General features: G+C 38.7%; 1 protein-coding gene across 8 annotated transcripts in view; it reads right to left on the bottom strand.

The window, feature by feature from the left end:
- Positions 1 to 16,191, bottom strand: part of ATRX (ATRX chromatin remodeler) — a 66,563-nt gene that overhangs the window by 20,660 nt on the left and 29,712 nt on the right. For all 8 annotated transcript variants that reach the window (XR_005630083.1, XM_039731141.1, XM_039731142.1 and 5 more), the window contains 9 exons: positions 11,290 to 11,420; positions 10,579 to 10,791; positions 8,953 to 9,046; positions 8,330 to 8,438; positions 7,544 to 7,723; positions 7,025 to 7,166; positions 6,524 to 6,633; positions 4,535 to 4,681; positions 4,161 to 4,338 (listed from right to left, as the gene is read on the bottom strand). Coding sequence is in view for 7 of the 8 variants with exons in the window: in XM_039731141.1 (XP_039587075.1) it covers positions 4,161 to 4,338; positions 4,535 to 4,681; positions 6,524 to 6,633; positions 7,025 to 7,166; positions 7,544 to 7,723; positions 8,330 to 8,438; positions 8,953 to 9,046; positions 10,579 to 10,791; positions 11,290 to 11,420 (1,304 nt within the window). In the remaining variant the exon portion in view is untranslated. The remainder of the gene's footprint in view (positions 1 to 4,160; positions 4,339 to 4,534; positions 4,682 to 6,523; positions 6,634 to 7,024; positions 7,167 to 7,543; positions 7,724 to 8,329; positions 8,439 to 8,952; positions 9,047 to 10,578; positions 10,792 to 11,289; positions 11,421 to 16,191) is intronic.

Genomic DNA, 16,191 nt, shown 5'->3' with positions numbered 1-16,191 from the left:
GATAAATAATACCCAACTTGGCAGAACACACTTACTCTTAATTGTTTTCAGACTTAGGGCAATTTCTGGAATTTCTTTCCTTGAAAATGAAGTAAAAGATATTCTAGGATCCAAGTAGTAACTCAGAATAAATGTTTTACCAGCTCTAAACCTGACCTCAGTTCCAGCACTCTCAACTCAGAGCAGCTCGTGACAATTTGCTGCACCTTGGAGAAAAGCCACCAGCTGGGTTCAGCAATTCAGCACTAAAAAGGCCAATATTTGAGGGGCAAAGGAGGATTTGTCAGCAAGGACAGTGTAATCTTTTATAATTTACTGAGAATATTATGTCTTAGACTAAATTCAAACTGCCTTTTAAAGAATAAAATGAATTCTAGAGCAGTGATCCACAGCAGAGAATTGATTATACCTCTGACTACACACACCAGTGCCAGTCACATTGATCATGCCATTTTAAGGTGATTTAAAAGTGATTTGAATCTTACATGTGAAGGGAAAGGAATCAAGAAGATATTTCTTTCAAGCACAAAACCCAAACAAAACAACCCCCAAACTTTTGAAACAAGTCTAGAAGACAATTATGAAAATCCACATACAAATTCCAAATGCACTCAAGCTTGTCCAAGCCAATGTATTTCTGAACTTCCCACCTGCCACAGAAACATTTCCCTATATAATTTAATAACTTTTGTACCTTCCCAGTTTTGACAGAATGAAAACCACTGAGTGGCTATACACAAAGCCTTCCTTTAATTTTAATTAACCATCTCCAGCAGTGACAGATCCTTTCTCTAGTCCTCATTTCATTAAAAACTGAGATTCATTCACATGAAGTTAAAGAAATTAAGTTAAAAAACCACCTCAAAACCTGCTGTTTGGAGTAAGTGAATGACAGTAAAAACAAGAAAAAACCCTATCTGAGTACAATTATTCATGGTTTGTTTGGCAGCAATGCAGCACTGATATCATGAACCAACATCTTGGCTACAGTTCAGCAGCAGGGATTTTCATCCATTTGGGGGGTTTTTCCCTTGTTCTTCCAAAACACAAATGCAAATCATTATGGACAGAACATTCCTCAAAATATGAAAAAGGAATGTAAAGCTTAAAGGGACCTCAGGGGATCACTCAGATCATTTTCTCCATCTGAGATTAGGGTTATGAGAAAGGGGCAGACCTGACAGAAGTGGGGAAACTCCACAGCCTTTCTCCTGCTAAAACACTGGGCAGTAACACCCAATTTGCTATAAATCTGAATAAATTCTGCCCTTTCCTTTCTCCTGAGCATGTCAAAACCAAGTGACAACACTCCTTTCATTAACCAGCTCTTAAATGGTAGAAAATTTGTCAGTTTAGTTGTTTTTCTCCTAGGCTAAAAAGCTCTACAAATGCAATCCTTCCTCAAAGTCTTCTTCTCACCCTTCTTACTGTACCTGCACAAGTTAACATATTGAAATACACAAAAAATAGATATATACAGATATATATACACACAGTTCTCCTGCTCCTCTGAAGTCTACAAGAACTTTATACAACTGCCAATGAAGAGAAGTCTTCAAGTTAAACAGTACCAGAATTATTGTTAGTAGCAACAAGTTAAAAAAAATAAAAATAAAGTGACTGAAGTTCTTCAAGCAGAGCACAGCAGTGATCAAAACCAACAGCCCTTCAGCAGTGGCACAAGGCAGCCTGGAAACCCTGCATGTGTATGAAATCCTGCCATTCTTCCACACAGCTGAGCTGGTTAATTAATGAAATCACTTCTCCACCCATAAACTTTGGCTAAACCTTCCCCCTCTGCTCCCCTTGACAGTGCAACACAAGCTTCTCCTGTACAGTGTCCTACCCCAGCAGTATTCACCAGACACATCTCATTAAACCAGCACTCAAATCCCAAATTTGCAGCTTTTTGAATGGGAAGTGCTCCCAGAGGCCCAAGGTTTCCCTATTTCCAGTCCCAGCAGAAGCCAGCACATGGTTTTCTCTGCAACTGTCCAGGCTGACCACCAGGAGAACAAGAACCAAATGAGAATCTTGGAATGCACACTTAGCCAATCCAAATGGCTCCAAAAATTAATGGGTAACAACACACAGACACTTCTGCCTTCCTGCAATTAGTTAAAACAGAGAAAGGGATGAGGCAGCATGAAATGCCCTCAAGCTGTGCCAGGAGAGGTTCAGGCTGGATACTGGGAAAATTTCTTCACTGAAAGAGTGGTTAAGCATAGAAGGAACTGCCCAGGGAGGTGGTGGAGTCATCATAGCTGTGCCAGGAGAGGTTCAGGCTGGATATTGGGAAAATTTCTTCACTGAAAGAGTGGTTAAGCATAGAAGCCCTAAAGTGTTCAAAAAATGGAGTCATCATCCCTAAAGTGTTCAAAACTGAGCAGACATGGAAGCTCATGGCACAGTTTAGTGGGCATGGTGGGTCTGCACTCCACCTTTTCCAACCTTGAAGTTTCCATGATTCTACAAAAATAATTAAGGAGTTAATTACAAGGCTGGCTTTCCCAATGGTCTGATTGCACTCTAACAACCACTCCTAGAAGAGAAGAGAACAGGAGGCTCCATGCTCATGTGGAATTATCCAAAATCTCTGAGGGTCAATGTGCTGCAGCTCCCAAACTCAATGAAAGTACACAAAGCCATGAGCTAAGCCCAAACCCTGCTCTGTCCCATTGTCTGAAGAGCTCTGGAAGGAGAACAGGAGCACAGCAGGATGCAAAAACCATGGGATGGGACACGGAAGGTTACACCACTCACTGTCTCCTCCTAACATCCCACAGAGCGGCATTTTTGGGCTTACACAAACACAAATCCATGAAGGGACAATGCTGCTGTAAAGACACATGGTAACAACCCTTATGTTTGTCCTCCCTTACATTTTCCACCAGGAAAAAAAATAAACAACCAAAAAAATTAATTATTGTATAAGATTTTATTTCATCACTGCACCAGAACAAGAGGCACTAAATACAGAATTACTGTCCTGTCACCACTACTTTGAGACAGCAATTCACAGCTTTTCTCCTTAGCTTTCACTTCCTCGACAATATTCCCATAAATGCAATATCCTGAGAAAATCAGATACAAAAGAGCATTGACAGAACAGGGCTCCCCCCTCTTTTTTGGTTTGTTGTTGGGTTTTTTTTTGTTCTTAATAACTACAGCTTAGGTAGGAGGAGTCAAAAAACCCACTGGCAAGAAGTGCATTTCCTCCACTGCTTAAAAAATGTGTGTGGAATCAACACACATATCAACAAAAATAGTTAAAATAGTTCATCAGCTGCTGCACTGGAGCTTCCCTGACTCCACAGCCACTGTATGACAGTCCAGTCAGGTAATTAAAACCCAAGAACACCCAGCTCCACTCACTCTGCCTTCCACACCTGCATTCTCAAGGAGAAATACCAACAGTACAGCAAAGTTATACAAACTTTTAAACCAGTTTTTAAGACATTCTGCATAACACTAAATATTTTTAGTTATCAGTTGCCAGTTCAGAATTTGTAGGGAATTTTTCCTATTTTGGTGAACCTTCCTAATGCTAAAATTTTTAGTCCTTTTTGGGGACCAGCTGAGAAATCAGTTACATCAACTTGGAATACTTTCAAGTGCTTCCATACATGTTGACATAAGTTTGCTAAGTTCAGCTCAGCTCCAACCAGACATCTGTTTCCCAAGACTGAAAAAAATAATTAACTGCTTCATCTGCATTCCCTTAATTAGCACTTCATTAACACTTGTTTTTTCACACTTCTAAGGTACATTGTCTACTATTTCCATGTGCAGCTGCCCCCTTAGTGGTAAATTTCCAACAAGGACAAAACAGCTTGTGATTGTAACAAATTAACAGATTAAAACAGCCCTGGGTCCTCAACAACCACCTCCAATTACTTTGCAAAGGAAGCAAAGCCAGCAAATAAAAACACTTCACAGGAAAAGTTTCTATAATATATTCCTTGCATTTGATTTAATAGAAAAGACTGTTACAGGAATCTATTTACAAAAGCAGATGGGGGAGATTCTGAACAAATTTCTGTAACTCAGCAAAAGCCCACAAAGAAAATCTGATGAATCTTACCAACACTATTTATTTTTTGCTCATCTTCATAAACCTGGAAGTCCAAACTATACAAGCTGTATCAATTTTCACTTACCTGGGTCGACTAAAGCTTTGTTAAATATTTCTTTAAGTTTTCTACTCTTCACATTCCTGCCTTGAGCCAGGTTTCGATACATCTCGTAGCCAATGATCATCACCCCTCCCTCATCCTGCCAGTGCTGCAGCATGTAGCTCCTCTCCTGAGGCCTCTTCACAGTTGCCAGCTCATAGACCTTCCAAAGAGGAAAAAACTCCTTTAATTCCTCTTAAAATATTCAATAGTGGTCTAATTTTTAATACTTCTGATGTATTAATGCAAGGAGATTTTTCACATAATTAAAGCACATCTCTTAGCCTTTAAGTGGTGGAGCTTCTCAATTTTGCAAATCATCCAGTTATTTAATGAAGAACTCTTTTTAAGCCTCTTACCTCTAGTTTCTCCTCATCTTCTAAACCTTCTTGCCATTTTTCAAACTCATTCAGCCAGTTCAAGGCAGTGTTGAGTGGACACACGACCAGGCCTGTCCGAAAATCCAGTTTGTCACATAGCAAGACTGTGTGGAGAAAACTTACTACCTGCAAGAGAAAAACAGGCAGAACACCAAATAAACACCAGGAAAGAAAGATAAACGCCATCTATTCAACTATGTAATTAAATTACCAACAACAGCCTTGTTTACATATATTTTTGGTTAAACAAATAGAATTTCTAGTTAAATTTTCATACAGGTGTATTTGGAGTTCATATACTCCTTACTCTGTGTTCCATGGCTGCACACATCCCTCACATACTGAGATACTTCTGAACTGCTGAATGATTTCATAGAGAACCCTCCCTTTACATTTCACCAGTCATTTTCATAAATTAAACACTTCCATCAGGTCGTTTTTAAGCTTCCTTCCAACATTCATCCCAAACACAAAATAAATTCACAGTTAAGTTTCTTCAACTGAAGTGAACTTCAGTCTTAAAGCAGTTTCTCACACTTTTTTAAAGGTAATTCAAGGGAAATCCTCTCAGCAGAGCTCTGCAGAAGGCTATGGCAGTGTTTTCCAAGGATTCACCCTGCAGCCAGCCTGGCTGTGTGTTGAGGATGCCAAAACCTCCTTGAGGCTGGGAAAACCCCAAAACCTTGTGGTGTCACTCAGTGCTTCTGCTGGGCTGCCTGTTTTGAGCAGCAGCAGACAAAACAGGACTGGAGGAGAGAGTCAGTGATGCCATGGCAGCTCCAGCTCTCCCTCTGCACTTTGGATGTACAGCAGCACAAGTTCTTTCTGCATCAAATCTTGGTGTCTGGCAGCTCTGATTTGAGAGAGGGATTGTAAACTGCATGGCTGTGCTTGGAACACTGGGCAGCAAGGTGATCTTAAAACAAAAGGCTTTACTGGGGGTTCTGTGTAAGAAAACTACCCAGGAAGTCTCATGGCCACAGTCCTGGCCAGCAAGTCCCCAGTTCCCTGATCTCTGCTGACATCCTGCCCTGCAGCTGGCAAAGTCTGCCAGAACTCACGGCTGGTTCAGCTCTTTCAAGAGCTAAACAACAAATGGCAACAATCACAGAGCACAGCAGTGACTGGCAGATGGACACAGATGGAAAAAACAACCACCTCAGCTTCACACACCAGCCTTCCAAGTCATTTATACTGATATATGTTTCTAACTATGGCTTTCTTTGATTATCAAGAAGTTACAGCCAAAATTACTGTCATGAACACATCTGGATCACTATAAAAACACCTTCTGCTCTAAGTATTTCATCAGACTACATGGTGGGTAAAGTGTAGGTGGAAAAAGCCCCCTACACAACAGTTCTGCAAAGCATTGCAAATCTCCACTAAAAGGTGTGATTAACTCTTCAAGAACCACACCAGCTAAGTAGGATCAAGTCTGTAAAAATACACCTTTCAAAGGTGATTTTTGAAATGATCTGCAGAATTGTAGACTGTCAAAATACTGTGTCTGCCACCCCCATTTCCCTAAACAAAGCAAGTTTTCAGATATGCTGGAGCTGGAGATAAAATCCTGCTGTGCATCAGCCCCAACCACAGCTCAGCCTGGGTTTGCCTGAACTGTTCATACCATGAGTGACCTCAGTTCTCTGATCATCCTCAGCTCTGTGCCACTCAAAAAAACCCCACAAACCCACCAGCACCTGACCTTACACACAAGGTCTGGCATTAAAAATAAAAAACAACCAAATCTGATAAACTTGTACTTCAGCAGCAGCAAATTAACTTTAAAACAGTCAAGAAAATAAATCATTTCAGGTTAAAAAATGAATGAGGACAGAAAAAACATGCTCAAGATTATTCCACAGTCTTAGAAACAGGAGCCTCTCTCCTGCCAGCTGTATTTATTTTCTTGTTCTGAACTGCACGAGAACTACACAGCACTTGGAAATAAATTTTGTTTCTTACCTGTAATGTTTTTCCCAGGCCCATACAGTGAGCAAGAATGCAGCCAGAGCCAGGAGATGTCTTGGTTTTTTTTACAGATTCACAGCAGCAATCCCACATGAACTGAACACCTGAAGAAGATGATTGAAAGTTTTCTGATTAAACATTCATTTTATTAAAGTTCACCCAATAAGAGACCTCTGTGATCACTGAGATCATGATAACTCCTAGGAAAGCAGCTGTCAGGATAATTATGGATTCGCTTCAGTCCAGTGGGGTGTATGTGGGATGATCTTTGTCTTGAACTTGATTATATTCACAGCTTCATTGAAGATGTGGCTACTGGGTTGGAAAATGTTCCTGTGAGGATGCAGATTGCCTCATCTTGAGGACAGGGAGCTGAGAAGACACATTCTGGTTTTGCCAGTGAAGGAGTTTTCATTATTCTAATTCAGTCTGCATTAGATACTGTGCCCCTGGAGAGAAAAAAAATTCTTTTTTTCCTTTAAACTTTTTCCTTACCATCTACTTGGTGTGGTTTCAGTCTGGTCACTATACTCCTGTGGACCTGCACTAAAGGTTCTTTGGTTTCTTCATCTTCATCTAAAACCAGCTTGGTTGTGATGGGACACTTCAGAGGTGAGGCATCCTCAATCTCTATCACCTGCAAACAGAAACAGAGCATCAGAGCAATATTCTCACAGAGTAACACCCAGCACTTGAGACACTTCAGATTTACCAGAACTGGAGTAATCATTTATTTACTGAAGAGAAACTTCAATTCTTTACTGCATCACAACTGACTCTGGCACTGAAGTGAAGCAGCAGGGAGCTGAAACAACTTTCTAAGGTCACAGCAGTCAAATAAAACTTACCAAGGTCAGCCTGCAGGAACTGCAGACAAAACCTGGGGCTTGTAAGGCTGCATGTAAGTGGTTTTCAAAAATCACTCATTGAATTACACTGAGGTTGAAATTTTACCATGTTAAACATCATCAGGAATTCAAGTGCACAGAAATTTACACAGAAAGCAGACCATACCTCTCTCAATTTCTCTCTCTCCCGTTCTCTCTCTGCTATACGTTTTCTTCTTTCTTCTTCTTCTTTAAGTGCATTTTGTGTTTCTGTTCTAAGCTTATCATCTTTAATAATTTTCCTGATCTTCTTCCTGCCTTTTCCAGGAGATTTGGAGTCATCATTGTCCTCATTCTCAGAGTTACTCTATTAGAAATTAAGTGAAATACATGTTACCAAGAAAACTATGGCACAGATCATGAAACCCTTCTTTCTTAGACAAGCTCCCAGAAATTCTTACACACACAGGTGAAGTTCAGCTAATAAGAAAAAAATGCCTTTTTTAAAAGTCTGACAAAAGAAATGCCACCTTAACTGTAATGTATTCTGAGATATTAAAGATAAGCCCAGCTGTGCAAAGACAGCACTGAGGGCACTGTTATCATTTGATAGTAGCTACTTATCATTAATAATGCACTTTTTTTCATGTTATACTGGAGCTGAATCAGATCACCCCCTACTTACACCACACAGGAAAAGAAACCCCAGCACGACCAAAGCCTTAATCTGCAATTTGTCTCATCTACATTCAGATTAAAAATTCCATTTGCTTCAATAGCATGCATTTTTATCAAGATCCAGATAGGAAAAGTTTTAGTTCAAACATAATGTTTTACCTCCACAACAGTGGCATTTTACAAATTTTAGCCTGAACTGACACTGAGAACAGCTTTAATTTTTTTACTGTATTTTGTACAGCTGGCAGAAGAGACAGGAACTCCCTATTTATTACTTCAAGACATGACACAGCACCTTATTCTCATTTTCACTGGATGAATCCTCCTGAACCTTTATCCTCCTTCGTTTCTTTTTCTGTTTGTAGCTGCGCTGGTTTTCCTCTGCCTCAGCTTTTTTGGCAGATCTATTTAAAAAGAAAAAAGGTAATATTACTGATTAACCATAATAATCCTCTGCCTCACTGAAAAACAATGGTAGAGGAGGAGCAGTAATTAATTAATAAGATATGCACTCCTTTTGTGCAGTTAGGGCTGACTTCTAAATTCCTTCCTGCTCAGCCCACTGGATACACAGAGCAATGAGAAAACCCACCAGAATCTCAGAACTATAAAACATTAGTTTTATACTGCAATCCACCAGCTGACAGTGATGTATTTGGCATTAAAATGTCCATTTTTTGTTGATTTTTTTTTGTACTGGCTCATCAAATTGTTGTGTATCCCCTACTGTGGTACAAATTCAAAACTCCCACATTTGCTGCAAAATAAATTAATATTCTATAATTCCTACAGACAGACATCACGAAGGGTTTTAAGAACTGCTCCAAACTGTTTTAATTTTTACCATCTCCCTGCACAAACTGCACTACTAAAACCCAAAACAAAAACAGGGTAAGCACAGCTCAGTTTTGTTCATACCTTGTCCTTGGCCTTTGGTCATCCTCAGACTCACTGACCTCCTCACTCACTGCAGACTCGTGGAACTCAGAGTCATTGGAGTCATCACTGCTCACTGGAAAAGAAAGCAGCATTTATTTCATGGTGAGTTCACTGCAAAGCCAGCAGCTCCTCACTGCACAACAAACTGCTTCAGAGAACAAACACTGCCAGGGTTCATGTCAGACAATATGGGACCCACATTTATAAGATAAAAGGGGCACAGAGAAGAAAAGGTTAAAATCTAAAATTTAAAAGGTTAAAATTTAAGCACCAGCTGAGTCCTGGTGTGTGGCTTATTGTGTCACAAGCTTTGAGGTCCTTATGCATGAACATCTAGATTTATTTTAGAGGCAAATGGAAGAGAGCATTAAATGATGAAGAACTGTGAGGAACAGTATGGAACTTCAGAAAACCAAAGTTAAACAGAAGTTTTTGCTTCAAATGCTTTACATGTCATTTTATAACCATACTTTGAGAAAAGAGCTCTTATTTACACACAAAATAGCTACTAAATCACTACATTTATGGCTTGGCATTTCTTCAGGTAGTGCAAGCTCAAAACTGCCTCAAAAAGCAATTAAAAATACACCTAAAAGAGCAGCATTAGCAAGACTCTCCCAGCCACTTTGAGAGCCATCCCTGGCATTTTTAGCTAATGAAGACACCAGTGTGGTATTTAACACCTTGAATTTCAGCCTGACCTCGAACACAGTGGAAAGTTTAATTGTTCTATCAATGACAAGGCTTCAAACATGAGTTGTTCTACATACATGGGGAATGGTAACATTAATGATACAGGGCTAAAAAGGGCAAACTGAAATCAAATATATTGCTGTGTTTGAGGGCAGTCAACTTCAAAGGTTTGCACTGAAGAGCCCTAACTAAGCTGCCTCTTACTTGCACAGTAATTCATAGTTAATTTACAGTTATACTTCCTGCATGAAATGCTGTAGGTAGAGTTTTAATGCTCTAAGGGAGGAAAAACATGAGCATGCAAACAGATAAAAATGAGGGTTTTCATGGAGGAAAATGCTAAACAAACCACATTGCATCTTTTATTCTGTGGAAGACCTCAAAAGCTGGCTGGCATTAGTGCAACACAGATCAGGGAATGCAGTGCCCCTTCCCTGGCCAGGAAACACCCAGAGGTTCTTTGTTCCTGCCTGCAACAATGAAGGGCCAGCCCAGGCTCATTTCACAGTGCCATCTGGTGCTCAGCTCCAGCCTGCTGCACTGCAGCTCCAGCACGGACACACTCCTCAGGCACTACTGCCACTTCAAGAGAGAAATTACATCAAGGACAGGGCTGATTTTCCCAAATTCAGACATCCTTGCCTCTGCTGTTTAGCATGGATATTCTAAGGTTCCACAGGATTAATCCAATTCAGAGGATACAGCAAGTGGAGAGAGCTGCACTTGTATTTGACATTTCAAATAAAACTGTTTATCAAACAAAGATAAGGGAATGCTAGATTTCATACACAAGGAAATTTAGATAGGGATTTTAATATCACAAAGGTTAGGATCTCCATTTTGACAAGCTTTGTATCTATTTTACAGAAGCAAGCATTTTTTATGACCAAAAAAAAGATGTGGATTATGTACCTTTCCTTCTATTTCTGCGCTTCCCCCCTTCTTTTTTGTCTTTTGGTTTCACCACCTTCTTTTCTTCTCCAGACTCCCCATCACTCACAGTGAGCTTCTGCCTCAGCAGTCTGTGTCTGTATCTGGGCTTCTTGGATGTTTCTTCCTCCTCTGAATCTGACTCAGAATTAGGTTCTTCCTTTTCTGACTTCTTGTCTTCCTTTTCCTTCTCTCCTGTCACACAGAAGAGTCAGTACACATGCATACCAGTCACTTTCTTATCTTACAAGAATTAAAATCTGAATTAATTTAGGCTAAATCCAGTGCTTTTCCAGGGAATTACAAGAAACAACACACCAGTTTCCTCCACTGTTTAGTATTTCCCACTGCCTGAATGCTTGGAATGCCTGTTCCAATGGTTGTGTTAGCCAAATCTCTCCTGTGCACTTGCAGGACTTACAGTTCTGTACAGATAATAACCCCTCACAAACCCCTAGGACTTCTTAATTGCTTACAAAATCCAGACCATAAGAAAAAAAATAAAGATACAGAAGACTAAAAGTCATGATAATCCTCATGACCACATACGTTGGTCTCTATGTGGCAACTACACATCAAAATCAGTAATATTTTTTGCTGATAACTTTAACCATCATCATTTTCCCAAGTGACCCCTGAAATCATGATAGGTGCCACAGCACCACGTTTTCCCAGATGCTTTTTGGTGCTTACCATCATCTGCTGTGTTTTCAGGTTGCTTTGCAGGTTTCTTCTTTCCTTCCTCCGGCTGCTCATCTGAAGACGTATCCTCATCAGAGGAAAGATTGGCTTTGATTTCTTCTAAAAGCATTTTCTTGGCAATTCTTTGAAGTAAAACAGAAAACACTATTTATTCCACTGTTCAAGTAAATCTGTGAATGACAAGTGTAATCCTACACCATTCAGAACTTCAAAAAAAGGGCTGAAAGCTGAACAAAAAAAAGACACGTGATGAAAAGTCATTGTGGCAAGACAGGATCTATCAGCAAAAATCTCACATGAATGTAATGTGTTGACTTGCTTTTAGAAAGCAGGTTTGTATAAAGCTTCTTAAAAAGAGAAGTTTCCTGCTTTACAGCAGACTTTAAATGGCTATAAAATGCACAGACTTAAGAGAATTCATTTTATTCATGGTCTGTCTGGATAACTAACCACAAGCACTTGCCTTCCAGCAGCTCTTGCAAAATCCCTTCTGTGTTTATACCCAAAAAGCCTGACCAACACTACAGGACTTGAATTTCAGATAAAAATCATCATCTTATTTCCTGCTCCACAAACTGTCCACTCAGCTTCCCATGGTTTCACTGCAGAAGAAGTTCCCAGCTAATACACAAGTGACTATGGAAAAAAAATTTCTTTACATGCACTTGCAACACAAAAATCTTCTGAGTCTATCCAAGGCAGGTATGTCAAAAAGGAAAATAGTGGACTTAAACAAACCAGGTTTTCCTTATATAAATATCAGGAATACTACAGTTTTCATTCATCCATTTAAAATGAAATATGTATTTTCTAGGTGAAACCTCATCTGTCTTTGTTTTTGGGAGAATTAATGCACGCTGTGTGTACATAGTTCAGGATGGGGACGCTCTCACACCAGTCAAAACAACAGCTCAAAAGCCATGGAACTGAACCACAATCCAGCCTCCACTTGGGAATGGCAAAGGAACAGGGATCTCTCAACTAAAATTTCCTATCCTACAGAAAACTGAGTTGTTGCTTCTATGGAACACTATAAAATGGGTTTTTAACAATCAGTATTTCATTTTTTCAGCCTGCAATGTGTCCCTAAAACATAATAATTTTTCAAAGGGACTCTTCCCAAGCTATCTTTCCTGACACTCCACACAGTATTTTCTAATTTTTTAGCAATAGCATAGCTTTTAAAAACACTCCCACACTAATTTATATTCAGTTATTATTAAAAGATGGAAGCAAAATAGTTTAATAAACATTTCAGTTTGTTCAGTGAGTCAGACCATCCATCAGCATCCAAAACACTCCCTCCCCCTCACTCTTGAGAAGAAAAAGCTGATTAAAACTTTACCAAGCAGTACCCTTGGAGAACCTTAATTCCACATCTATCAAGAAATCACAGCATGAACCCAAATAAAACTTATTAAAGTCTACAGATAAGTAATATCCTCTTCCAAATGCATTTTGCACTAGGTCCTTCCAGAGGATATTTGGAAAAGGGATTTAGGCTTTGGTTGTTTGTTGATTTTTTTTAAAACCCAGCACACCATGTGTAACAGCAGCAGATATAAACAGCTCCTCATAAAGAAATTCAGACTATATTTCTTCCATCTCTTAATAGTCAGAATTTTTTCTTAAAATGAAACTGCTTGGAATGTCACAGGCTGGCTTCCCTTTAACAGCTTTTAACATAAATTATTAACCTTGACTCCTACTCCAGAAAATGCAGAGAGCAGTGGTCTGGCTACTCTTCTTGTTTAATAAAAACCCAGAGTTTTGGAAGAGGAAAAATCTAAAAGATCTGGAAAAAAAAAAAGGAAATTGAATCCTGAAAGTCCTGCCTTTGACTTATTTTGGCAAGTGCATCAGCAAAGTCAACACAGCTTGTGGATGGCAATACTTACCTCTACACAAGTCACCTTTAAAAGGCTGACTTTGGTTCTTAGCAAAACAAAACCTTCATTTTAAATTTTCTTTAATGAAGTATCTATTTTTAACAGCTATAGGAAACAACAAATGTATCTCACACCTAAAAAGGCCATGCACAACATCTACCATCCATAAAGAGACAATGCTCTCATTTCCTATTAATCACCAGGATAAACAACAACCAGACTGGGTAAACTGATCAGCTTCTAATTGTTTATAATAATACTGATTAAGAAGTTACTGCTATGATAGAAAATAAGTCCTGTTTTTTTTATCTAGGATAAAGACTTCACTGCTTGCAACCAAATTGAGATGAGACTGTTTGTCAGTGAGAAAAGCTGCATTTTCTGGTATGAATTTAGGCCAAAAATTGAGACATTATTAAGATGTTTAAAATTTAAAAGATACTAATTTTTAATTAACTACATATCTGATAAGAATGCTAAGTGTAAGCAACATTAGACCCAAAGAGATTAGGCCTTGTAAATGCACGTTGACAAATGACTGATTAACAAATGGTTTACATTAATTATTATAAACTGAGTACAGGACTCTGGAAGCTGGATTTAAATTAAACCACAATAGATGTTGACCAGGATAACACATCATATTTCTACTTTATTATATAACCCATTTAAAGTTACCAGGTTTCTCAGCTAAGAAACTTCATATGGTACTTTAACATTTAAGTATTTGCATTAATAGCAGCAAGAAAAAGAAGCTGTGATAGTGTGAAAATTCCCTCACTCATATTCTTTCAGAGAAAACCATGGAAATCAAAAGGGACTGTAATATTTACTCAGGTCAAGGACATAAAAGATTCTTGGCCATTCAGATGTAACAGTTGAGCACCAGCAATGGATTTAATTAAGAGGCACAGAGAGCCATATGACCTCCAGCACAGGGTTTCAGGCAGCAAAAAATAAAGTAAAAAATAAAATAATATTTCAAAATCCCTGCATTTTACTCATTCCTGCGCTGATCTGCTGTGACCTTGAGCATGTTATGTTGCCCCACTCCATCTTATCTGAACTTATGGTGACATTTGCATGAAGGGCACTCTCCCAGCACACATCCAGTGCCTCACAGGACGGGGCTGCAGCCTCAACCAGGACACACAAAACCAACTCTAGGATAAAATAACAGCACACATGCACAGTTTTGTATCAACTGGGATTTAAAGATACTTCCCATTTGTAAGAACAGCCCCAGCAGAACACACTTCTAAACAATGAATTGACTACTATGGATTTTTAAGTCGTGCTAAAAGAAAAGAGTTTTCACAAGAGACAGACTGGAAATTACCCAGGGGTTGCTTGGTTACACTGCAGGACTACTTTAAAAGCTCCTTCAGACTTTGCAGCAGAGCTGGAACAGCAGGTGCAGCCTCTCATGCTGTGGAGCTAAGCCCCCATGGTAATTTGCACCATTCTTGTTCAAGAATTTTACAGTGCCAATACAATGAGATTGTTCAAAATCTTGGTGAGACAATGCTACCACTGTCAAAATCTTTTTTTCTTAAAAAGCCATGATTTTAAATTTTGGTTCACGATTGTGATGTTTTATTACCAATTAGATTACATCAACTCACACTCAGTGTTCATAAATACCTACTAATTATATGTAGAAAGAAGGTTGCCTGAAAGAAGCCCTTGGGTGGGGGAGGATGGTGGGATGTGGCTAATAAAAGCCACCAGAATTCCAGCTAGAGCACTACTGCCCTAAATGGGCCTTCAGGATACTACTAGAAAATTCAGAACCCTTTAAAATATATTTTAAGGCATTAATATTTGGATGAAATGTCATACATGTCTAAAAAAATGAGTGAAAACTGCCAAACACCTTGTTCTAAATACTGTGCTGTCTTTGTTGGAAGAGGCTGATTTTCAAGCTGTCAGAGTTGGATTAAATTAAATGCTTGGACAAGAAAAACGTTTTACAAAAATTTATTGTGACCATCAAATACTTAAAGGCATTCTGCATTTAATACACTATTAACTTCTTAATAAACAGAACTACTGCAAACATATCAAACAGTACCATTTAAAAGATCAGAAGGACCAATAATAGTTACACAACAGAAGATGAAAGCATACAGCACTGTATAGCATAGTATGACCCACTTGGATATTGCAATTTGGCAAAAAGATGATTTCAAGGCTATTAATATTCATGTCATGCACATCCCCAGGTATGCAAATAACAGAACATCTAAACTAGAGACTTGCAAACAGGAGAGTTCCCACACTACAAACACCCAGCAGGTACTAGGTACCCTCTTTGGCCTGGAAGAAAATAGGCAACTTCTCTGAATCAGTAGGTAAACTACTTAAACACTTTGTGTTGAGTAAACAGAAGAACAAGTTTTTAACTTCTCAAATTTGTTCCATCTTTTTACAGTTGATAGCTCTGATTTTGGTGCCAAGTACAACACATGATGAAGGTAAAGTCAGACTGCATTACCAGTTAACATGTCTGAGGGTTGACAACACTGTTTATTGACAAAATACCTCCCCATCTCATAAATAGATGTTCAAAAGGCCCCCTAAATAAAAACTTAACAAAGAGGCAGCTTCAAAACAAAGTGCAGAAACTGATTTTTAAAGCCCAAATTTATATTACTGTTTGTTATCAATTAGGTTCATTTATTTCCCAATATAGCTCTTAATAATGATTGAGTTCTGTCAGAAATGTTTGAGCAGTAAATACTGAACTTCTGACAAAAGTGTATTCGTTTAGTTATCAACCAGAAACTCACAACAACAATAAAAAATAAAAAAGAAAATGAATTAATTAAAACAGGACTGAAATTAAAACATGATTTTAAAAAATCTTGTTATAGCAAAGTTTACATGTTCTGCTTATGACCCTGTGCTGTCAAGTCCCTAAAAAGCATCTTTCTTTAAAGAGCTGAATAACTGGGTTAAATTTGATGACTGAAAACACACAAGAACTAATTCAGCAGCAGCA

Source organism: Passer montanus, unplaced genomic scaffold (assembly GCF_014805655.1).
Source record: "Passer montanus isolate IOZ18808 unplaced genomic scaffold, ASM1480565v1 scaffold76, whole genome shotgun sequence".
Lineage (NCBI taxonomy): Eukaryota > Metazoa > Chordata > Aves > Passeriformes > Passeridae > Passer > Passer montanus.
This window is presented reverse-complemented; position numbering and strand designations above follow the sequence as displayed.